The sequence below is a fragment of the Nuphar pumila genome, chromosome 17 (assembly GCF_984573655.1).
Source record: "Nuphar pumila chromosome 17, dmNupPumi1.hap1.1, whole genome shotgun sequence".
Lineage (NCBI taxonomy): Eukaryota > Viridiplantae > Streptophyta > Magnoliopsida > Nymphaeales > Nymphaeaceae > Nuphar > Nuphar pumila.
In genome coordinates this window covers 77,909,782-77,935,221 of record NC_143265.1, presented here as the reverse complement: position 1 = coordinate 77,935,221, position 25,440 = coordinate 77,909,782, and the positions used below count along the sequence as shown (strand labels likewise).

At 35.7% G+C, this 25,440-nt stretch overlaps 1 protein-coding gene across 1 annotated transcript in view; it reads left to right on the top strand.

The window, feature by feature from the left end:
• Positions 1-21,946, top strand: part of LOC149812345 (nicastrin-like) — a 59,723-nt gene extending 37,777 nt beyond the window's left edge. Inside the window, exons 12-16 of the mRNA XM_089992698.1 lie at positions 2,688-2,759; positions 5,100-5,240; positions 17,563-17,647; positions 17,753-18,191; positions 21,296-21,946. Coding sequence (XP_089848824.1) covers positions 2,688-2,759; positions 5,100-5,240; positions 17,563-17,647; positions 17,753-18,191; positions 21,296-21,557 — 999 coding nt within the window. The 3' untranslated portion in view covers positions 21,558-21,946. The remainder of the gene's footprint in view (positions 1-2,687; positions 2,760-5,099; positions 5,241-17,562; positions 17,648-17,752; positions 18,192-21,295) is intronic.
• The last annotated feature ends 3,494 nt before the right edge of the window (positions 21,947-25,440 follow it).

Here is a 25,440-nt window from a genome sequence, read left to right as displayed (position 1 = left end):
TAAAAAATCCCACATAACAAAAGGAATAATATTTGCAAATCTCAAGACCAATTTGCTCACCATAGGCAACCACCTCTTTGACCTCCAACTCAAAAACCTTAAAATTTAAGTGTATCAGTGCATAGGACGAGATAAATACCAGATACAACCACAACAGGTGCACATCCCTCACCTCACAAACGATTGTAAAATTGTAAACAGCAGCGACAATGGGTGCACATAACTCACCACAACCATGGTTGTAAAACTTATAAACAAAAATCTCTTATCCAATAAAAAAAGTCCCTCAAATAAGAGGGATGCGTGAAAAAACCAATGAGGTAAAGAGAGCTTGTAATGAAATCAAACTATTGTTATCAAGAAGACAAGAAGAAATGATTTACAAATCAAGGCAGCGATATTAAATTTTACAAACTTTCGAAACACCATGGTTTGAAAAAAAGATAGCCATTACAGATAAACATAATTATGAGCATCCATCATAATAACAATGGCCAAATATATAAATGAGTGATACAACATACTCACAAAACCTGAGATCAAACTACTGTTAGTTAGAGCCAAACTATAAGCCAACAATCTAAACTGATAAAAGCCGAGGTGTAGACAACTCACCCCAACAAACATCTTTGGTTCAACAAAAGCAACATCGATCCAGAGGCCAATCAAATATCAATCAGTCCCAAGACAAGTGTCAACACGACACTCATAAACTTGATAATTCAAACGGATAAAATGACTTGAGGTGCATGTATAACTCACCTCAATGGCTAGCTCTGACCAAACAAGTTCAAAAAAAAAATGATGCATCATATAAAATTCTGTGATGGACAAAACAAATGCCATAAGAAGGCGATATAAGCACATGAAAATCAATTTTCAAATAAGAGAGTTCATACATGAGAATCAATTTGAAAAAAAAAACAAAGTTCTCAATCAAACCCAATATAGATAGATAAATCATGTTCAAAACAAGATATCTTAATATCTTTTGCAAGCAAAGACAATCAAAATGATATCAATAACAATGGTGAATGATATTGACCAATATAAGCAAGCTATATAGAAAGATAGCTCAATTTAGATCATAAGTCTACTATGGGACAACAATGACATGTAATATTAAGAAAAAAAAAACACATATAGAGATCCTCAAAAAACCATATATAAATCCAAGAGCATACATAATTACCACCAATCATGAATACTCAAAGCAATAAGATAATCTTATAACTTATAACCAAATATGCTATACAAAAAGCTATGAAAATTAAAGTTAATCATTGAAAGCACATAATCATAAAAATATGGAACATGAGCATGTCGATATGAGAGCATACAAGATATCCATGGTATTATCAAAGAATATAAAAACATGATGACTCACGGTATACATCATACAAGAATCTAAAGTTCTTAAGGAACACATTTTTGACATGAAATTCACATAATATACCTAAAAATCATGCTTTGACACATTGTTTAAAGTCACCAATGATCATTACGATAATACATACAACAAAAAAATTAGTATTTTGCAAACAACTTAAATAAGCATAGTATTTAAGATTTTTAAGAAACCACATACTCTTGCAAAATATAATTTCCATGACGATATTTTTCAAAAATATACATATTCATAATGAAAACATATATTTCAAGTAAATATGCTTACACAAAAACATATATCAAGAGACAATAATTTTCACAAATTCTAATTTTAATTAATTTGAAAACATATTCATTTTTAACATATTTAATAAATAGCCACAATATTTCAAACACATTTTTAAATATATACCATAAATATTTAAAATAGAGAATCCAAAAAAAATACATACCGAAATACGAGAGTCCCAAGCCGTACATCAATTCAAATCTTTCTTACGAAGCACAAATATAAACAAGATACCAAGACCAAGATGCCTTGCTCTAATACCATGCAATGAAGTATGTGGGAGCCTCCAATGAGAATGATTCAATCACAAACACATGATTACCAAAAAAGAATATAATGCACGATGACCCAACACATGCACAAAAGTGCTAAATAGTCTCAAAAGAGACAAGAACACATACAAAAATATTGTTTATTGATGAATATCTTTTAGAAAAAGCATTAAAATACAAAGGCCTTTGAGCCTTATTTATACACAAATGAGAGACCAATATGACCATTGGGAGATGCCCCAATGTCTATAATGGGAGCAATGACAACAATATCCATGTGTGAAATGGCCAAAATGCCCCTGGTGGTCAGACTTAATTATCAAAATACCCCTGTATGAAATGACCAAAATACTCCTGGTAAACAAACTAAATTACCAAAATACCTCTGTATGAAATGACAAAACTGCCCCTGGTGGGAGACTAAATTACATCAAGATATATCAAGAAATATATATATATATATATATATATATATATATATATATATATATATATATATATATATATATATTAACACGAAGAGGGGTTTTGATATGGAGATGCTCTGCAATTCTGTTGAAAGAGTTGAGCTTTGCTATTTTTTGTTTCTGTATCTACATGTCAAATCTTTATTTGTCCTTGCATGCCTGTTTTTTAGATGCATGGAGAATGCTGGTGTTGTGACTTTTGGATGATCTATTTTGTAAATCTTAAATAATTCTGAAGTTATTAATGTTCTATGCATTTCTCTTAATTAGGTCCTGGAAATTGGGTCTGTTGGGAAAGGCTTCAGTGGAGGGAGTACAACTTTCTTTTCTCATATCGAGGAGGTAAAAGGCTGTTTCTTTCAGCTACCCATCAGAATAAAACACCCTTCTTTTTCTTTTGTTTCACAGCTTAAATACAACTCTGAATGAGGATGGTGTACATTTGATGTTCCGACCAGCCAGTGGAAGAGAGGGGTGGTTGGGTTTAATATCTGGTTAGTTGGGTTAGTTCTACGTTAGCTCTGGCCAGGTTTGGTCCAGTTTGGATAATGGCTTGGATTGCTCACATCAGGTTTGGTTTGCATTACTTTGGACCAGCCTTTGGTTGAGTCCACTCCTAATTCAATTGGATTCGGGTTGGATTTTTGCCAGATTATATTGTGGCTAGGCGCAGGTTTGGTTGAGATTGTTTAGAATGTACATGTTGGTTGGGATGGATCCAAAGTCCAAATTAGAGCAGTTGGCTTTACATTAGGTGCTAGTTGAATTGGATTGTGCTAAGAGTTTAATTTGATTAGGATGTATCTGGGTTGTTTGTTCATTTGGTTTAGGTAGAACCTAGCTTGGTTCAGATTTGGTTTAGATCAGGTCTAGGTTGGTTTGGGTTTGAATGTTTTTGGTCAAGTCCAATCTGGTCTAAGTTGGGTTGACTGGTTCAGCGATGGGTCCCAACATACAATTTGGCTTATAGATAAGGACCATGGGGTCATAGTGTTCATTTTTTATCAGGAATAACAGAGATTTTTTTTTTCCTTTTTTTTTCTTTTGGTAGTCAAGCCAAGGATTGCATCCAATGGGATTTTGAATCCAAGATCCCTTGGTTTATTCAGTGTACCACTAACTGATCCAGCTATCTTGTTTGACCTGTCAACCGAGATATCTGCTTTTTATTAGCGGTTACAAAGTTGTCACTTTGCAATAGGATTGAAATTGACAGTTAATAACTTGTGGAAATACACTGTAATCTCAGTTGTTTAGAGTATAGACTAAGCTATTATAATTTTAGATCTGGCATACTTGAGACGATGGTACTCTTTATTTATATAAGTCATTGTATTCCTCTTGAAAAGTATGGAGAAATTGATGGAGATGTAAATCATAGGATAAAGGTTGGGTGGATGAAATGGAAGAGTGCAACTGGAGTGTTGTGCGATCGTAGAATGCCATTGCGGTTGAAGGGAAAGTTTTATAGGATGACTATTAGGCCCGCTTTACTATATGGTACGGAATGTTGGGCTGCCAAGAGACATCATATTCAAAAAATGAGTGTAGCTGAGATGCGTATGCTGAGATGGATGTGTGGAAATACAATAAAAGATAAGATTCAGAATGAGGAGATACGTAAGAAGGTAGGCGTTGCACCCATTGAAAATAAGATGAGAGAGAATCGTTTACGGTGGTTTGCACATATTCGACGAAGGCCTAATGATGCTCCAGTTAGAAGGATGGAGAAATGGGAAAATATATTAGTTAAAAGAGGTCGGGGTAGGCCTAGGAAGACATGGATGGAGGTGATAGGAAAGGATATGAATGCTTTGAACCTCACCGAGGACATGGCATTGGATAGAAATGAATGGAGGAGAAGGATTCATGTGGAAGACCCAGAATGATTTTCTTTGTTGGTTCATATCGCCGACCCCAATTGTTTTGGGATGAAGGCGTAGTTGTTGTTGTTTGTTGTATTGTATTCCTCTTGAACCATCATGCCGTGACATGTAGCATTGAGCACCTTCATGTAAGCGTCATCATTAATTTTGTTAATGGTCACAATAATTTGAATCACTTAGCACATTAACATTGTAGTGGCTATAATCCTACAATAAATTAACAATTAATAACTTGCACAAGTATAAATCTCATCTTTTAAATGCTGTTTTCAATTGTTCAAGACTAGCTTTTGTCATCATTGCCATTGATGCTTTGTGTAACCCATTCATGCAGCTATCATTACTTAGGGCATGCTTCTCTAGATTTTCATACATCACTGTATCCTAGGCTCTTCTTTAGCTTTTGTATTTTTTATCATTTTGAAGAGAAATGTTGCTGCTGTGTGTCGAGTCCTAGTTACAGTTAACATTAAATAATACCCAGCTCTACAAAATTTACTCTTTGTTTTGCCTGTGTGAAGATTGTTATCCTACTGAACAGTGTTATTCTCCACATGCATCTCTTTTTCAACATTTTTTACTTTTGACTTTTTTGTACTTAAGTATTTTGCTACACTCTATCTAGTCCAGGTGAGATTTATCACGTCAGATTAAATATAATCTACTTTTAGGAACTTCAAATAGGAAGTTTTCAGGCATCTTTTATGCTAGAACAAAAATTATCATTTTCTGCTCTTGCATGCTTTTGATGTCATAAGATGTGATCTCTGGTTTCTATGCCACCATCTTACTGCAGGAATCATCTGCAGCAATGGAGATTATGAGTGCGTTGAAGAAAGCTGCTGCTTCGCTCAAACCAGAAGATATTGTGGTTGAAAGGGCAAGCTCTTCAAATCCTGGCATACCACCATCATCTTTGATGCCTTTCCTTAGAAAGGTAAGTAAAGCAATCTTCAATTCTATCCAGTGTGAGTCTGGATTGCATTTCGGATGAGTGTAGGGGCATGTGTAGTTTCTGTACATTTATTTGAGAAGCAACAAAAGAACTTTTCATTAAAATAAGAGCATCAAAAGTTACGAAGGCAGAAAATAGTCAACATGTGAAATAATCACAATGCCACTAGGGCTAAAAACACACAAACCACACAAAGGCAATGGAAGGATGGGAGCACTCAAGGCCACTAAGGGCATAGACAAGGCCATTAATGGAAAAGAGCACATAAAACATTAATTTTAATGAAATAAAAGGTGGGCACACACAAAGCCACTAAGGGTATAAATACAAGCCAATAAGGCAAGAGAGCACACACAAATAAAAAATTATTAATTTTACTAATCTCACAAAATGCACAACATATGCATGAAGAAAGACATTATAATATCCAAAGAACACACGCATCACCCCAAAGGGGTTTGGCATAATGGGATGGAGCAGAGTTACCAGTCAAGGAAGCGGGAAGCGATACGGGAAGCGGGAGCTGGAAGCGAGGCACTTTCAAAAATTTAGGAAGTGTGGGACCACTTAGAAGAAAATTACGAACCGTCTCGGAAGCGACCTAGGAAGCGAACCGAAAGCGAGGGGGAAGCGAAAAATGGAAGCGAGGGGGAAGCGAGGGGAAGCGTGGGGGAAGCGCGCTTTTCATAAATGGGAAGCACGTTTCTCATAAAAGGGAAATGCGCTTCCCATAAAAGGGGGACGTTTTCCCACGCGTTTCGGAAGCACGACGTTTCGCGCTTCTCCTTTTACCTAGGCGCTTCCGGTAACTCTGGGATGGAGCCTAGACTGCTAGGCAGGCGATCTAGGTTCAAATCTCATGGGTGTCACTCCTTGCGTAAGCTGAAGCGTGGTGACTCCCTGGGGACAAGGTGTAAGCCCACAGAGTTTTACGCTACCAGGACAACAACCGTAAGCTATGTCACATGGGTGCGGGTGCGGGGATTTGGCACTTCCAAAAAACCCGGGTGCGGGGGTGCGGCAGGGGCAAAAATGTAATATATATATATATAAGGGGGGTCCGGGGGTTCCCCCCGGCGCGGGTTGTAAAGAATATTTAAAAATCAATTTAAGCTATTTTTTTACATTTTATTAAAAATAATCGATTCAAGTCAGTATCATTATCAATTTTCTGACGATACAATAAGCATCGGCCGATCCAGGCCACCCATACTGACAACACTGGTTTTTTCTACTCATTAATCTAGCGAGGACAATAATAAGCTGAAGGCGAAGGACAAGATGGCTCTCTAGTCTCTATCTTATCAAAAAATTTACTGCTTTTTTATAGTAAAAAGCAGATGTAATGGGTCTCAAACTTCGATATCACTACATTGAACTCAATTGAGAGAGAGACGAATGTTGGGTGCGCAGTTCACTTTATGCTCTCCATTGTCGACTCTCTTTGGTGCACAAAATCATCGAGTGTTGTGTCGTTGAGAATTAAAGAGTGCCTACGAGGGCATGGTACCCCTGACGGCAAACTGCCACAAGGGTTACAACAATGCCGTCCATCATGCTGGCCTGTGTCATATAGGCAGGCACTCAAGGGACCCCTGGATCTCTAGGGTCATAATCAACTGGGCACGGGTATGCCAGTAGCTTTTAAAGGTGGGCCACGGAAGACAGGGTGGTCGTGAGGCCCCCACCCGGGGTTTTCCTTGCTTCAGCCAAGGTTCCTCGTTATGAAAAAAAAAAGGCACCTCTCAACCTCATTACAGGACACCCCCAATCAAAACAGAGGTTTGTGGATGTTATTAGAAAAGGAAAGACCGTGGAGTCACTTCATAGTTTTTTCTGCTTTTTGTCACATTTTAATTAAAAGGATGGAGGGAAATGGCACATCAAGCTGTTAAAAGGGCCTACTTGATCATTCTTTTCGAAGAACTAAAGATGGGTAATAGATTTAAGAGGTTAGAATATTAGATGGATGCTTGGCATATTCTTCCTTTTTGGGGTTTGTCTTGTCCAGGCCGTTTGTTATGTAGCAGCCTTGTTGCTTAGCATCCAGATGCACTACTGCTGACCATTCATCTCAACATCTCTTAAGATGGATGAACAATACACCCATCTTCAGAAATGCCAAGATGGGTGGTTATCAGATTTTGTATCCTGCATATGAAAGAACCATAACTGAGAATTGTTTAATCACGTTTCCCCAAAAGAAATGAAACATAATCATTTTGAGTTTGAAACCTTAGCCAAACACTTAATTTTTTTAAATCTCTTGTCTACTTTTTGTGGAAAAACCAATCGCATTCGTTAAGGCAAAGAACCCCAACTGAACTTAAGAAACGAGTCAACTCTACATGGGTGAAGAACTATTAGTTTTTGTCCTTTTAAAAAAACCAAAAAAAAATGGACCATCCGCAACCCATTTCATGTTCTGGCGACGTCTTTATTGTGTCTCCCAGAGCTTTCAAAATTTGAAGATCTTTGTGCAAAGCTACTGCAGTATGAAATGACCCTGCAAGGGTTTTCTGAGAACACCCATGTGCATTCAGGAACTCAAGATGTGTTGGCCATGGGGATAGCTTATGGTAGAGGTAGAGGAGGAAATTTGTTTCGAGGAAGGGGAGGACAAGGGAGAAATGCTTTTGGGGGTCATGGTCTACTTCCAACGCCTAGTATACAGGGACAAAAACCCATTCCTACTTGCTTCCTATGCAATAAGAAAGGGCATATTAAAGCAAATTGTTGGTTCAATCCTCAAAATAAGGGAAAAACCCCACAAGCAAAGGCTAAGAGGGATGGAGAAGTGAAGGAGTTGCTATTGGCAGCCTTGGCAGGCTTGAATATGAAACAAAATGATAAGGGCACTTGGTATGTCGACTCCGGAGCAACGACCCATGCCTCAGGTGATGCGGGTAAACTCTTGAATCTTATTCCATATGTTGGTAAAAATAGCATAGTCACAGGAGATGGTTCTCATCACTCCATCTCATATATTGGAAATGCCATTATACCCATGTTCAAGTCTTCTCTTAACCTTTCAAACGTTATTCATGCACCTAATATTCAGAAGAACATTGTTTCTGACTCAAAACTTGTTGATGATATTAATGTCTCAGTTGAATTTACTCCCTCTTCTGTTTATGTCAAGGATCTTCGCATGAGGGAGACATTCGCTGAGGGAAAGAGACAGGGCAACATGTATATCTTTCAATAAGATCCTTCCTCTGTTCATTTTGCCTATTCATCCTTGAAGCCTCATCATCAACAGTCATCTTTTGTTTCTTCTGAATTTGTGTTTGCCATCTCTGAATGTAATAAGCCAACTCTTTGTCATAGTCGTTTGGGTCATTGTGGTCGTCATTTTATTGAAAAACTTGTCTCGAATAGTCTCATTCCTAAGTCCAGTCTTAGTTCAGAAGTCACTGATATAAAGTGTCCAAGTTGTCATTTATGTAAGAGTCGTGTTTCGTCTTTCAATTCAATTAATAAGAGAGCTTCAAGGCCCTTTGAGGTCATATGTTCTGATGTCTGGGGTCCTACCCCAATTGCTTCTCTTTTTGGTAGTAAATATTATCTTATTTTCATTGATAGTTATTCACGCTATACCTGGATATTGCACAAATCAGAAGTTTTTGGATTGTTTCAAAAATTTTACTCCTTTGTCCAAAACCATTTCTCTACCAACATTCTCAATTTCCAATGTGATGGAGGAGGTGAATTCTCTTCTAGTGATTTTGTTGGTTTTCTTCAACATAATGGGATAAAGAGAAGAATGTCTTGCCCACATACACCTCAACAAAATGAGATTGCTGAGAGAAAACATCGACATATTGTTGAGAGTGCAATGAGCATGATGCACGGGAGTTATCTCCCTGTTACACTATGGACATAAACTTTTCACTCCACAGTCCATGTGATAAATCGATTGCCCATGACCATTTTTGAAAATAAGTCACCATTTTCTTCTCTATTTGGCATACAACCCATTTATCATGAATTACGTGTGTTTGGATCTGTTTGCTATGTTCACATTGACAGCTCATTGAGACATAAGTTTCAAGACAAAGCCTCAAAGTGCAGGTTTGTGGGATATGCTGAAGACTACAAGGGGTATAGGTGCTATGATCCATTGAGCAAACGTGTCAAAATATCGAGAAATGTCATTTTTGACGAAATGAATTTTGACGATCAGCCGGCTAATTCAAGTCCTCATGTTGCTAACTCAAGTCCCAGTGTTGAGGTGTACTATCCATGGTTAAATTCAGAACTCTTCTCCAATGCTAAGGAAGATTGTTCTGCAGACTGCAATCAGAAGGAGATATGTGAGGAATCAAAAAATGCATCTCAACCAGAAGAGATTACCACACAAAACTTGGAGCCAGTAAGGTATAATGATGTTGTATACACCCGGCGAGAGAAAGAGACCTCATCCATTCCTTGCACAGATACGGGTCTTCTACTCTCGCTCCACAGAGGTTGGACATCAGAAGATCCTCCCGAACTCGACATTCGCTTGATAGGTGGGTAAGCTATAAAAATTTTTCATTGGATTTTCAACTATTCCTAACGTCCATAAATAAAGAGGATGAGCCTCTCACATTCTATCAAGTTGCACGTTCTATGAGATGGATCGAAGCAATGAATGAAGAAATGGAAGCCTTACATGAATGTGGGACATGGGAGGTTGTGCCTAGACTACTGAATAGAAATGTTGTTGGGTCAAAGTGGGTGTACAAGATAAAGTATAAACCAGATGGGAGTATTGAAAGGTATAAAGCTAGACTTGTAGCCAAAGGATTCACACAAGAACAAGGATAGGACTTTGATGAAACTTTCAGTCCTGTCGTTAAGATGGAAACCATTCGTATTGTGTTGAGTCTAGCCATTGAACATGGATGGACATTGAGCCAGTTAGATATTAAAAATGCCTTTTTACATGAGGATCTAAAAGAGGAAGTCTATATGGAACAACCCACTGGGTACGCAGAACAAGACGCCAATCAGTATGTATGCAAGCTAAAAAGAGCACTCTATGGATTGAAACAAGCCTCTCGGCTATGTCACATGGGTGCGTGTGCGGGTGCGGGGATTCGGCACTTCCAAAAAACCCGGGTGCGGGGGTGCGGCAGGGGCAAAAATGTAATATATATATATATATATATATAAAGGGGGTCGCTGTTTCCCCTCAGGTTTTTCTGCTGACAGCTGCTGTCAGCAGCACAGACAGCCAGTTGCTGTCAGCAGACTTTTTTAAAAAAAAAAATCGTTGTTTCCCCAGGTTCTTCTGCTGACAGCTGCTGTCAGCAGCGGACAGACAGCTGCTGTCAGCAGATTTTTTTTAAAAACAAAATTCGCAACCCTGACAGACAACAGTTGTCAGCCTTGACAGAAAGCTGCTGTCAGCAATTTTTTTTTTTTTAAAATTCGCAGCCCATTTCATAGGGCAAATTTTAAAAATAAAAAAAAGGACCTAAATGATCCTGGGTGCGGTCAACGCACCCAGGATCGGGTTGACCGCACCCGCGTCGAGTCGCGTCGACGCGGGTACGTAACCCTGCTAGCCGAATCCCTGTGACATAGCCTCTCGGTCATGGTTCGAGAGTTTTTCACTAGAAATACAAAAGCACGAATTCTCTTGGTCTTTTCTAGATCATTCATTATTCATCCACAATGAACGAGAGGTCACCACTCTTCTATTGATATATGTAAATGATATCATTATCACAGGGAACTACAAAAATCATATTGAGGAAGTAAAGAAGTTATTAAATCAGAGATTCAAAATGAAAGATCTGGGAGAGCTGAGATACTTTCTTGGGGTAGAAGTTGATAAGACGAGTGATACACTCACTCTTACTCAACACAAATACACGATGAATATTCTTAGTAGGGCAGGCATGAAAGATTGTAAGTCATTGGCCACTCCAAGTGTCATCCATCAGAAATTGAGTTCTAAAGAAGGGGATATATATGGAGATCCCGCTAGGTATTGTAGCATAGTTGGCATGCTGCAATACCTGACTTTTACTAGACCCGACATAGTGTATTCGGTTAATCAGGTATCTCAATTTATGCATGAACCTCATACACCGCACATGGAGGCAGTTAAACGAATACTTCGTTATCTGAAGGGTACATTTGGTGATGGGTTGGTGTACAGGAAGAGTGAAAATCCAGGTGGTCATGAAATCATTATTTATGTTGATGCTGATTGGGTGGGTGATCCGGATGAACGACGGTCAGTATCTGGTTATTGCAGCTTCATTGGATCGAACATGGTCTCTTGAAGTAGTAGAAAACAAAAGGCGGTTGCTAGGTCGAGTACTGAAGCTGAATACAGATCGATGGCTGCTGCCACTGCTGAGGCTACATGGATAAGACATCTCCTAACAGAGATGGGAGAACCAATTGCTCGATCACTGCTGTTATGTGATAATCAAAGTGCCATCAAACTGTCCTTTAATCCCATTCATCATAGTCGAGCAAATCATATTGAGATAGATCAACATTTTGTCAGGAAAAAGGTTGAAGAAAAGGAGATTGAGCCTATGTTTGTGCGAACTGAAAAGCAAGTTGCGGATATTTTCACCAAAGGGCTGACAAAGGACAAATTTTGGTTTCTGAAAGACAAGTTGTTCATGGTCAAGGTGTTAAAATGTATCATTCAACATTTGTAATATTATATATATTTTATATATATAAAGTATAATACATATTCATATATGGTATATATGCATATGTATTATCCTAATTATATATATAAAATATATATTTCTCTATTTATAGGCATAGGGGTAGTTTAGACATTTCCAGTTTTACGCATATTCCATTTGGAATATGTTTGTAATTTTATCTTTTATTTTATTTTTTATTTTTTCCTTTTTTCGTGGTTTGCGCAACCTAGGGTGGCTCCCCAAAGAGTCGTTGGGGAGCCCCCAACGGTCACAAATGTGACCGTTGGGGGCTCCCAACGACTCCTTTGGGAGCCCCCTAGGTGGCTCCTTTCTTGTGTTATAAATAGGGGTCTCCCCCTTTGTATTTTCTACTTCTTGAGGGAGCTTATGCTCCATTGTAATGGGTTTTTTACCCCTTGTCCATTGTTTCTTCAATGATATGCAACTTATGACTTTATGTCATATTTTCCCCTTTTTATGGGTTTTATGGGTTAGCACATTATGTGCTTGTGTTGTTTCCCTTTAATGGGTGTATTTGCACTTCACGTGCATAAGTATGGGTTCATTATTGAACTCAATGTATTCCAACTCACTTTCTAACATGGTATCAGAGCTCGGTTGAGATCGAGTTGCTCTTTGGTGCACCGGGAAGCGTGGTATTCAAGAATTTGTTAAAGAAAAATGGTGAAGTATTCGTTTCTCTCTATTGTCTTTCTTATAGTTATTCGGTATGCATTCTATTTCTTTGAGTATTGTATGAAGAATGTAATATGTTCTTTTCTTTATGTGTGCTTTTTGTCATTATGTCTTTTTTGAGTTACTTGCTACTCCATTGAATCGTTTTCGTATGTTTTTCTTTGAAAAACTTTAAATGATAACTTGTTTGGCGAAAAATTAGATATATGATTGCTCAAAACTTGCTTTAATGGGTCGGTAAAAATTTATGACCATTGGAACTTTGAATTTACATTTTAAACCTAACCTTGTTTATGAAAATACCTTTATATGAATGTTTAGTCTTTAAAGAAAGGTATGTTAAGATTAAAATGCTTGTGAAATGTAGTTTTTTGAAAAATGTTTGTCATATATGAAAAATTCCATATTATGTGTCCGTTTTATATGAGCAACATTTAATTAAGAAAGTTTTTTTTTAAAATACCGGTTGAATTAAGTTTTAAAATGGTCTTATGGAATATGGTGTTTTTCTTTCCATCTTTACACTCTTAAGGATGTTTTCAACATTTAGAGAGTTCTCTTTCTTTTCAATAAGAGACATTTATATTTTTATGTTGTGATTGTCTCTTGTGGGTTTTGGTGTTTGCCCTTTTGTTTGTTCATTAGTGAATGTTGTAAGTGCTTAATGCATTTTTTTGCTTTTCCGCATATTTCATTACAAAAGTTATGGTCTTCACTAATGTTTATTGTGTACTTATTTCATTAGGAGTAGGTAATAATCTATTAAGTCATGTTTTTTGATAAAACTTAAGAGTGTTAAATTTTTCCTCAATAAATGTTTACTTTTTATTTAAGCCATAGTACAATCTTATTTATCATAAGGTTTTGTTAATGAATCTATTTTGTTGGGATTTCTTCCACTTTAATGGAGTTTTCTCCTTCTTTGGGAGTTGTATATGTTTTTTGTTCAAACTCTCCTTAAGGAGCCTTTCGGTCCTTATAATTTTCTTGTGAGTATATACTCTTTTATGAAGATTTCATGATTGTTTATGAGTATCATTTTTAAGTTGCAATAGTAGATTTCATAAGTTTTTCGAACTTCACCATCTTTATGAATGCCTATATTGGCCTAAGTTTGTTATTTTTTGAACTTCACCATCTTCACCGTTTAATTGCACCTTATGTCTTTCATAGTTAAGGCTTGTTTGTTCCAAATCGGTTCATACACATGATGTTGCTTAAATATTTCATGTTATGTTGCATAGTAAGCCTTTTTTTGTACAAGACTTCTTTTGAAGATTAAGCATAATTCGTGTTTATGCAAAATTGTTTTGATGGATTATATTGGATCTTTGATTCAATTTGTTAATCGGTCCTCTTTGTAAAAAAAAAAAAACTTTTATTTGGAAAATGATTCCTTATGTGTTTATTGCCCTTTTGTGGCATTTATGTTTGTCCATCACATGTTATTTATTGCATCATATGCATGGCCTTATTATTGTTATATTAGAGATGTTTGTTGAGGTGAGTTATGGGCACCTCGTGTTGTATCATTTTAGGTTGTCCACCTTCCATATTATAGATGGTTGTTGAGGTGAGTTATGGGCACCTTGGGACTCTAAAATGATTTGTTATTTGATCTCTAATTATGAGTGTGTCACTCATTTTTCTCTTGTGGCCATTGGTATTATGGATGCTTCTATGTAAATGTGATGGACATATGGTGTTTGAAACCTTAAATGTTTTAAGGTATATTTTAAAATCAAGATGTTTTGGGATTATAGCCCAACCTTTTATTTGTTTAAGAATCTTATGAGTGCATTTGCACATTTGTGATTCCGTGTGTTGTGCTCTTTGTGCACAAGTGTTCTAAAGCATTCTTATTATGCATTCGTGGTGGGTTTATTATCAAGAATATTAAGGTCTTGATCGTAGTATCTTGTTGGAGATACTTTTACATGGCAATAAATTTATGTTTTTGTGTTCTTGTGTTTTTTCACAAGTATTCTAAGTGTTCTTGGTGTGTGTATGTTCACACATTTGTTCTCAAGAATTTTATTTTATAGTATCTTGTTGAAGATATTTTTTACATGCATGAGAATTCATTTCAAAAGGAGTATTGTTTTATTCGAGGTTTATTTTCATTACAAGTTTGTTGCCTCAAAAGTTTTTTCCTTTTATGCCCATTATCTAAGTGTCATCATATGTAGACAAGAATCTTATTACACCTTCGTGTGTTTTTAGCCCTTTGTTGGCTTTTGCTCTCTTGGTCTAGTAGCTGAACACACTTGTCTTGAGTGTTTTTATATGTAGACAAGGCACGTTGATTCACACCATGGTGTGTGATTTTTAGCCTATGTTGGCGTTTGTGTCCTTGTTCTAGTCGCTTAGATGTATGCCCATGATTGACTTATTTCACTCATTTCAAGTGCCATCATATGTAGACAAGAGATGTATTATGTGTTAGCCCATGGTTGGCTTATTACTCTTGTTCTAGTAGCTGAACATACTTGGTTTTAAGGGTATTTTTACGTAGACAAGAGATACTTTTTAGTCCATGTTGACATGTATGCTCTTGTTCTTGTCGTAGATGCACTTATGTCAAGTATTATTATATGTAGACAAGAGGTTCTTTTACACACCTTTGTGTGTGTCTTTGGCCTTCAATGACTTTATATTTTTGATCTAGTAGCTTATACACTTGATTTATGGGTTTTTGGAGAACTAATGAGGAAGTTGTTTGTAATGGATGAACTATTATTGAAATTTGCAAAATTTCATTCATGACTTCTGTTTTTCAAGTGAATCATCTTTTTGATATGCATATTAAGTTGATTTCTTAGCATTTAATCTATATATTAAGTGCTTATGGTTTTTGCCACCCTTATATGTAAAATATGTTTTTTTTTGTCAATTAAGTGTGACTTTCATAAATGATTTTAAAACCTTGTGAACTCTTGGGTTTATTTTACCTAAAGTATGCTTGGAGACTTCGTTTCTCTTGTTTGATACTTCATTACATGTTTGAAGCATGATCATTAATGAGTTCTTTGAGTATTAATTCATTTAATGATAAGTATATGCATATGCTCTTTATGACCTTTTTTGGGCTCTCATTCAATAAAGCATATGTATTTTATGCCTCTTCGTAGGCTTCTTGTGGTATCCCTTCGTGGATCATTTTGTTATTCCTCATTATGGGGTTATATTTGTCCAATGTTGGACCTTATGAATGCATTATGCATTCTTGCAATTTATTTTTGCATAATCTGCTTCCGCTCATTTTTGTTTTAACATAATGTATGATTTAGAAATTTTGGTTTTCTAAATTTTTCGTTTCATGCTAAAGTAACTATCATATTATACATAAATTTTGCACCTTGTTAGGAATGTTCCTTTTTGAGTAAAGTGCAAAGGTATTTTTTACTTGTTCTTTGTTGTTTTCTTTTCTCAGGATCTTGAAGATAAGAGAAAAGGAAGTCCCTTGGATAGAAGGTGCTCATCGATAAAGACATTGGAGGAAGATATTTACAATGACATTCGTTCTGAAGGCTCTTGAAGCTTTGAGATTCTTCTTCTTGCCGTCATCAACCTTTTCGTTCCCCCACGCAAAGCTTGAGGGGGGGTGTTAAAATGTATCATTCAACATTTGTAATATTATATATAGTTTATATATATAAAGTATAATACATATTCATATATGGTATATATGCATATGTATTATCCTAATTATATATATATATATATATATATATATATAATATTTCTCTATTTATAGGCATAGGGGTAGTTTAGACATTTCCAGTTTTACGCATATTCCATTTGGAATATGTTTGTAATTTTATCTTTTATTTTATTTTTTATTTTTTCCTTTTTTCGTGGTTTGCGCAACCTAGGGTGGCTCCCCAAAGAGTAGTTGGGGAGCCCCCAACGGTCACAAATGTGACCATTGGGGGCTCCCAACGACTCCTTTGGGAGGTGACCGTTGGGGGCTCCCAACGACTCCTTTGGGAGCCCCCTAGGTGGCTCCTTTCTTGTGTTATAAATAGGGGTCTCCCCCTTTGTATTTTTTACTTCTTGAGGGAGCTTATGCTCCATTGTAATGGGGTTTTTACCCCTTGTCCATTGTTTCTTCAATGATATGCAACTTATGACTTTATGTCATATTTTCCCCTTTTTATGGGTTTTATGGGTTAGCACATTACGTGCTTGTGTTGTTTCCCTTTAATGGGTGTATTTGCACTTCACGTGCATAAGTATGGGTTCATTATTGAACTCAATGTATTCCAACTCACTTTCTAACACAAGGACCATGCACAACTTGAGGGAGGCTGAAAAGAAGTCGTTATTGGGTCTTGGACCCAAGTCGAGTCTGTGCAGGACCATACCCGACTCTTGTATTGGACCGGGTCAAGATCCGAATGTTGATAGTGTTGTTATTGAGCTTGTTGTCAGAGGGTATTTTTGTACCCTAAAATTGTGTATTAAATAAACCTAATACGAAAAGCAATACGCTGATTTCTTTATTTGACGTCTTTTCTTTCACAGCCTCTTCTCTCGATATCTGGTTCCCTCTTCCTGCACAGGTGAGCATAAAGACCTTCTTTCTAAGAACCTTTCCCTGTACAGGCCAACCTTCTGCACACTTCTGAAGGTTCTGTACTAAATCCATCAAAATTTCAAAAATGATATTCATGGTGGGAGCACAGAAACTTTTTATGAAGCAATTCACAATGAATATTTGGTATATTGGTCTTGCACCTCTTTCTAAGTCCCTCCTTTTGGAGGATCAAATGATCCGACTCTCATTAACATATTGTTGATTAACTTAATTAGTGGGTTAGCTCTAATCTATGATATGTTTTTCATTTGCGGTCCTTTTTGCTGATTTAAATCTTATCAGTGGTTTTGTGTTTTTTGTGCAACTAGATGTCAATAACATTGTTTTATCTTCATGGCAGAATTCTTCAATTGCTGGGGTTGTTCTAGAAGAATTTGACAGTGTCTTCTCCAACAACAACTATTATAGTCACTCAGATGGTCCTTGTAAGCTTTTGTATATTCAGATACATGTTGGATTCACTATCTTTGAGGCTTTCGGCACCTATTTACTTTTGAGTGCTGAAAATTAATTGTTTGCCTATTGTGCAGCAAATATCAACACTTCATCAATAGTTTCTGCCGCTGCTGTGGTTGCTCGTGCACTATATATCCTTGCTAGCAATGGATCAGTCTTTAGCAGCTCCGTGCTAAGTACCATAAATGTTAATACATCATTGGTTGAGGAATTAGTTGCTTGCCTTTTGACCTGTGAGCCAGGGTTTTCCTGTAGTCTAATGAGAAATTTCATAGCTCCAACTGAAGTTTGCCCAAATCATTATGTTGGTGTTTTTCTCGGTTCTCCCTCTGCTGTGCCATCTTTGGAGAGTGTGGGTGATACTTCTCGATTTATTTGGAATTTTTTGGCTGATAGAACCTCTAACCTCATAGTTAGTAGCAATTCATCATGCTCACGGGATTGCACAAATCCAAATGAAGTGTGTGTGGCTGCAGAAACAGGGAAGGGTGTTTGTTTGGCATCCACACCAAGGTATGCTGCTGTTGTACATGTATCTTATCATATGTACATGTCTATATTATTGTTGAAACTCGATGATAAAATAAAATCTGAGATGCTTGGCCTTCATTTCTGCTTTTTGTTTTTTTGGCATTCCTATCTGAGCAAGTTCCAGGGCTCTATCTGCTTCAACTTTATGGTAAATTGAAAAATGAAAAAAAGAGAAAAATCTCACTTTTTTTCTCAAGAAGATTTGAAATTTAGTTTTTTTTTATATAAAATTTCCATAGGTTTTTATGAGAATACCACTTGTTTTGAAGTTCTCCCTATAAAATCTTTGCTGATCTTATCACTTGATTGATATTTATGTGTACCCATGCATGTTTGTATTTGTGTGGTACATGAATCATGAATCTGGTGTTGTGGTGCACAATTCCCAAAACAAGTGCATGATAGAATATGTATGATGCTCGTGTGCCCCTTGACTCTGTATTAGGCCACATGCATTTTTCATTTGATTTGCCCCCCTTTCAGGCATGTGTTACTCCATTAGTGTGTGTGTGTGTGTGTGTGTGTGTGTGTGTGTGTGTGTGTGTGTGTGTGTGTGATCTGATGAAGTTGGGGTCTTTTGGGATGTCATTTTTGTTAGAACTTGCACATTGCACAAATATGCTCTATGTTCATTTATGTTAAACTTGCACATTGCACAAATATGCACTATGTTCATTTATGTTACCTAGACACTCGTAGAGGTCCAAATGCATCCATGTCCAACACCGACCAAACACCGACACTCCTTAACGTAGCTTCAGAACAACTAGTTTTGGATTTCAAATTGTCCATTGCTGATGGTCATGCTAGACACTCATGTGTGGCATATTAAACACTTCAAAAAATAAAGAAGTGCTTGATACTTTATAAATTATTTTTTGTGTTCTTAAACATTGACTTCACTGAGTAGTCTTTTATTTTTGGGTAATTTATGTATAGACGCCTGACCTATAAGGAGATTAGGTTTAACTGCTTTACCTTTCAAAAGGTTAATATAAGCACCTCATTTTTTCAGGAAATGTTCATATAATCAATTGGGTTACTTTCTGTTGAAAGGGGACATCAAATTCGATAGGAAAATACAAATTTACCCTTTTCTGTTTTTATTCCCATCGAAATATTTTCTTAAACCATGCTTTCTATAGACTGAAGGTGGAAGAGGAATTAAGAGGAAATAAGAGGAAGAAGATGCAACCTAGGCCTACCAATAGATCTGAGTCTCTAGATTGAGAGGGTGAGTCTCTAGATTCAGAAGGTGAAGATGGCCAGCACCTCATGGACGGTGACCTCTGTATTCTCTGTCAATACACTTTTTTGTTCTGTCCCTTCATTTCTCTTTATTTGTTGAATGGTGAGTGGCAGACACCTTTATTTGTTGAATGGTGAGTGGCAGACGTCCCTAGATTCAGAAGGTGAAGATGGCCAGCACCTCATGGATGGCCAGCAACTCTGTTCGATTTCAGGGTATTCTTTTTCGCATTTTAGTTTCGGTAGAAGTTGGAAAATATGCATCTTCTTGACCTAATCTGAGTCTATATCCCTTTTCTGGCTTTACCTCTTGGTTAAAGCATTCCAACTCTTATTGAGTGGAGATTGCTGTTTTTTTTATGGCTGCTGCAGACTCTAATTGGGGAAGGTTACGTGAGTTTTACTTTCAGATTTCATAGAGAAGAGAGGGTGAGATTGTAGAACGAGGGAAGAAGGTGAGAGATTTAAAGAGAGAGAACAGAGTAAAGTTGGAAGAACATTTTTCCATTTGGCAGTAATTTAAAGGAAGAAAAGGTCAAAACTGTCATTTTACGTACTTAACTGGCAAGGTTGAAGACTTAACTAAGTTAGTTGCATGGAAACTAACACAGGCAGCTATCTGGGCATTTTCTGGAAAGATGATTACACATAATTTTCTCATACATTAGGCACCTATACGTAAATTACCCTTTATTTTTAAAGAGTCTAGTAATTTTTCATCATACAGTGTGTCTTTCCCCATCCCTCTCTCTCTCTCATACATCATGTCATGACAAGGGGTTTGCTCATTCCTCGATGAGGATTGGCAGCCTTCTCTCTCTTTTATTATCTAGCCTCTTTTCTTCCCTTGGCACACCTTTTCCCTCTCCTATTTCTCCTCTTTGACTATAAAAGGAAGGTTCATAAACTTTTATATATATATATATATATATATATATATATATATATATATATATATATATATATAATCACTAAAATATGAGAACTGAAAATATAAGAACTAATGTGTGAACCGCAATTTTCATGGATTTTTTGTTCCTTTCTCTTGATACTAACCATACAGATGTGATCTGCATGCTTGGTTTTATAAGAACCCACTCTTGAATCGTCCGATTTTGATGCATAAACCAGATTTTTTTAAGGCTTTAAAATCAATGGCTCATAAACTTCATAAATATTCAAACATTCAAAAATCACATTTTTTCATGAAAAATACACAATCCAATGATTCCTAGCAAATTCACCGTGCCAAGCACACATCCACATGGTTGGATTTGCAAAAAAAAGTGCTGGAAATGCCCTTGTTTTTAGTTCTCATATTCTAGTGACTAGATACACAGACATGATATATATATATATATCATGTCTGTGTATCTAATTTTTCATAGCTTGATGTGTTGGGCACTTTGTACTCATCCAACAGCAATGCTCGTATATGTATCATAGGTGTTCATGATTTTGTAATTTGGCCATGTTCTCAAGAGCTGTATGATTTGCTACAGTGTTTAATAGCTTAGCCTTCATGTAATTGTTTGTATTAGAAATGGTAGGGTAATATAAGCTACAAACCAACTGCTGTTTGCAAAAGCTGCACTTTTTATGAAAAGTCGTCATACCATTTAATCCAATTGTGATGCCTGTGCTCTGACACGTCTATTGATAAATGGTACTTTAAGACACTTAAAGTAGCAAGATGTCATTCACAGTTATCATCAAATATACGGTTGTCTGATTTTATCATTCATTAATTAAGACATTTTCTAGTATTGCTTATTTCTTAAGGTTCGAACTTGTATTGTTGTGGCAGTTTTGATGTTTTATGGTTCTGATAATTTCAGGTACGTTCCAGCGTACTCAACTCGTTTGAAATATGAATCTGGGTGGTCCATGGTTTCTGCAAATGGTGAGGATCCGCTGGGAGAGGTAGATCCAGTTTGGACAGAGAGTTACTGGAATACCATAGGCCTTCGTGTTTACGAGGCACAGAGCCACACATATGATCAATTGATCCTTTTCTCAGGGATTGCATTGACTATCACTTCATATATAGTAATATTTGCAGCCAAAGCAGCTTTAGTAAAATCCCTCAAACGTGACTAGAGAATCTTGTATTAGTCTGTTTCTTGGAATCAGGCTTTTCCATTTTGAATCAAGAGATCATAACACAATATCATCTACCGGGACACGGTCTCACTCTGAGAAGTGCACAATTTGCAGTGGTCCTTGTCCAGGGATTTCTGGTCTCAGTTTGTCTTTTGCTGTTCCTCATAAATGTGGCAGAGTAGCCAAGCCTCATGAACTGTTGTAGACAGCCTGAGACCTGGGGAGTAAATTGGGTCTGTGACAGAAATTTGGAGAATACTGTATATTTCAGTGTCAAGAAATGGCTTGATTTCACAGATGCTAATTTATTTGCATACCAAAAGAGAGAATTTGTTTATGTATATTTTGATTTGAATGCTCTGATACACAGGTTTACTGGTTTCAAATCCATCGTTGAATCATAGTCTCTAAGTTGAAGAAGGCAACATGGTGGTCAAATTCTTGTAAGAAATTAAAAGTGTCCATCGCATTCTTACGAGCAAGATGTAATCAAATAACAATAAAGGAATACAAGAGGGCTATAAGCCAGTAACACACACCACTAAGGGCAACTCAAACGCAAATGCAAATGCAAATGCATTAAGGCCAAAAAAAAAAGGGCAACATAAAAATGTATATTTTATTGATAAAAAATGCTTACAAAACCATACACACACATGATAGAGGAAAAACTGAGAACGCACTAGCCGTTCGAAGCATCTACGGCTATTGGACTAGTCCGTTAGGCACACCTAACTGCTAGTTCAACGGTCATAAAACAAAAAAAGGATATTAAAAAGCAAAAATTACAGAAAATACAATTTTAAATATAATAAACATGTTATATATATATAACACTTCCTCTCCAACTTACGGTGAGATCATTGAATTTTTGCTAAGGAAAATAAATCACGGTAAAGGTAGGGCTTTGGTGAAAAAAATCTCTGATTTGATACTCTGACGGAACATAACTCAATAGTTCTTTTCAAGTACTTCTCCCGAAAGTAGTAGCAATCCCTCTCTACAAGCTTCGTTTGATTGTGAAATGTATGATTATTGAAGATATATATGGTATTCTTGTTATCATAATATAACTTTGATGGTTCTAAAACTTCTAACTCTATATCTTTAGGAAGAGTCCGCAATCAAATGATCTCAATTGTAGCAATAACAGTATCCCTATACTCGGTGTAGAGGGCAATGATACATTTTGTTGCTTTTTATATTGTCAAGATATAAGAAAATTACATAGGAACACATAAAGGCCAATGGTTGAGTGTCAGTTATTCAAATGTTCTCTTCAATCTAAATCAGTATAACCAATAAGATTTAAAGGAGGAGTAGAGGATAAAAAAATCTTTTGAAAATGGTATTATATATATGACTATTCTCAACACCACACTCATGTAAATTGATGTTGAGTAATAACAAGTAGGTTAAGGAACCAATAAGCTGTTGGTATGGTGTTGGGTCATTTGACAGGGTTTCATCTTCAACTCTTATCTTGGCATTAATTACTTCTGGTGTGTTCACACTTTTATCTTTCATAATTCCCAAACGACCAACAATATCAGCTCAAAACTTCATTTGATGCAAAATATACCTTCTTGACGAGTAAACAGCTACAATACCTAAAAAATATCTCAAATAATCGAGGTCATATCAAAAGTTTCTTTAAGCATAGATTTAATTTGTTCAATGTCTTTCTTATCACTTTTAGTGATGATCATATAATCTACGAATAAGAGCAATATGATAATAATGAAACCTGTAGATTTTAAAAAAAGAACAATGTCAATATAGTTAAAATTCAATATAGTTTTATTGAACCTATCATACCATGTCTTTGGAGCATGTTTATGCTCATATGAAGTTTTTTTAAGACGATAATCATATCCTTCTCGACATTCAAATCAAGAGGAGGATCTATATCTATATATATATATATATATATATCTTTATTTAAATCTTCATTTAGAAAGATATTTTTAACATTTAATTGATATATAAGTTTGTTCCTAATAAAGGCTACCATAATGGAGGTCCTAACACTGACCAACGGGGGTTCTGATTTTCCGGTAGCAACAACTAGTGCACATCACCTTGTATTGGGATGTTGCTGGTTCAAAACCCAATGGTATAGATATGCAACTGGTAAGGGGTCTGCTTAACCCCAACTTGCCTTTCAAAACAAAAAATGAAGGTCTTAACACTCGCCATACGAGTAGCATGGGCAAATATTTTTTTAGAAATTATATTGTATTCTTGAGAATAGCCTTTGACAATTAGTCTAACTTTATATCTTTCTAATGATTTGCCACTTTTGGTTTTAACTTTAAATACTCACCTATATCTTATAATCTTTTTTTAGGTAAATTATAAATTTCTTATGTCTTAGCTTTATGGAGAGCGTTTAATTGTAAGTTCATAGCTTTCACCCACTCTTTTGTGTCCTTGACTTCAATATAGATTGGGGATTCATGATATGAGTTAATAGAGATGAGGTAAGTTCTACAATTAGGTGAAAAGGACTCATAAAAAACAAACCTATTAGGGCCTAGAGATGCACTCAAATCTCCTAAGATTGGGAAATTCTATCTCATGAGATTAGCTATATTTATCAAAAGCACATAGAGGATTCTCACCATTATGTGGAGAGTAATATTGAAATTCATGAGTAGATTCAATATCATTATTTGATTCATGAATTTTAAACATAATTATCATCACCATTATTAATCTCATTAGAATTACAATAAACAATTTTCTCATCATTATTTTTGGGCAAAAAATAAAATAAGAAGGCATGCTCAAGTTTTTAGTTAGATTCCTTAGCATCAAATCATTTTTTATTTTTGAGAAATGTAATATTTCTAGAAACATAGAGTTTGTTATTTTTCAACTCATAACATCTATATCTTTTTTTGTTATTGACATATCCAACAAGTACACACTGTGTAGCTTTGGGAGAAAGTTTGTTATGTTTTTTAATAAGCACAAAACACTTGCATCCGAACACTCTTAATATTTTCAAATTCAAACTAATTTTAAGAAGTTTTTTATAAAAGAATTGTTTTCCAAAGTTGATGAAAGCATTTTATTTATCAAATATATCGTAGTGAGAGAGGCTTCGACTCAAAAATTCTTATAAACATCATTTGAAATAAGTAAAGTTCTAGTAGTTTCAATAATATTTCATGGGTTTTTTTTTGTAATTTTATTTTATTGAGGTGTTCTTGGGCAAGATTTTTCATGTAAAATCCCATGACTCTTTAAATAATTTTAAAAATCATTAAATAAAAATTCTCTCTAAATAAAAGTGAAAAGTTTTGATGTTGGTTTTGAATTCATTTTTAATTAAATTATGAAATTCTTTAAAACATGTAAAAAACTATGTATTTGAATCTAAGAAAATAAATCCAAGTATATCTATTATAATCATCTATAAAAGTAATATAATAAGATAACCCCCTTTTGACATAACTGGAGTTGGTTCCCATACATCCCAATGCACCAATTCAAAAAGTTTTAGTATCAAAATGAAGCATTTTCATTTTTTCAAGTATACAATAATTACAAACAAAGTTTTTCTTTGTATAATATTTTTTTGAAAAAAAAAACAAAGTGACAATTTTGATATACTTGGGTGTCCTAATCTTCTATGCCAAAAAATAAGATTTGTTCTTGAGCATAGTTATAAAAAAGAGTCTTTTAGTAGATAAAGAAAATTCATATAATAGAGATTTTCTCTTCTATGACACTGCCCAATCAGCTTCACTCACTTGAGATCCTACACCTGACAATACTTAGATGAGAAGGTGACCTCACACCTATAATTCAATATTTTAGAAATTAAAAAATATTTAAATTTTATTTTGGTAACATTTGAGACAAAAAAAAT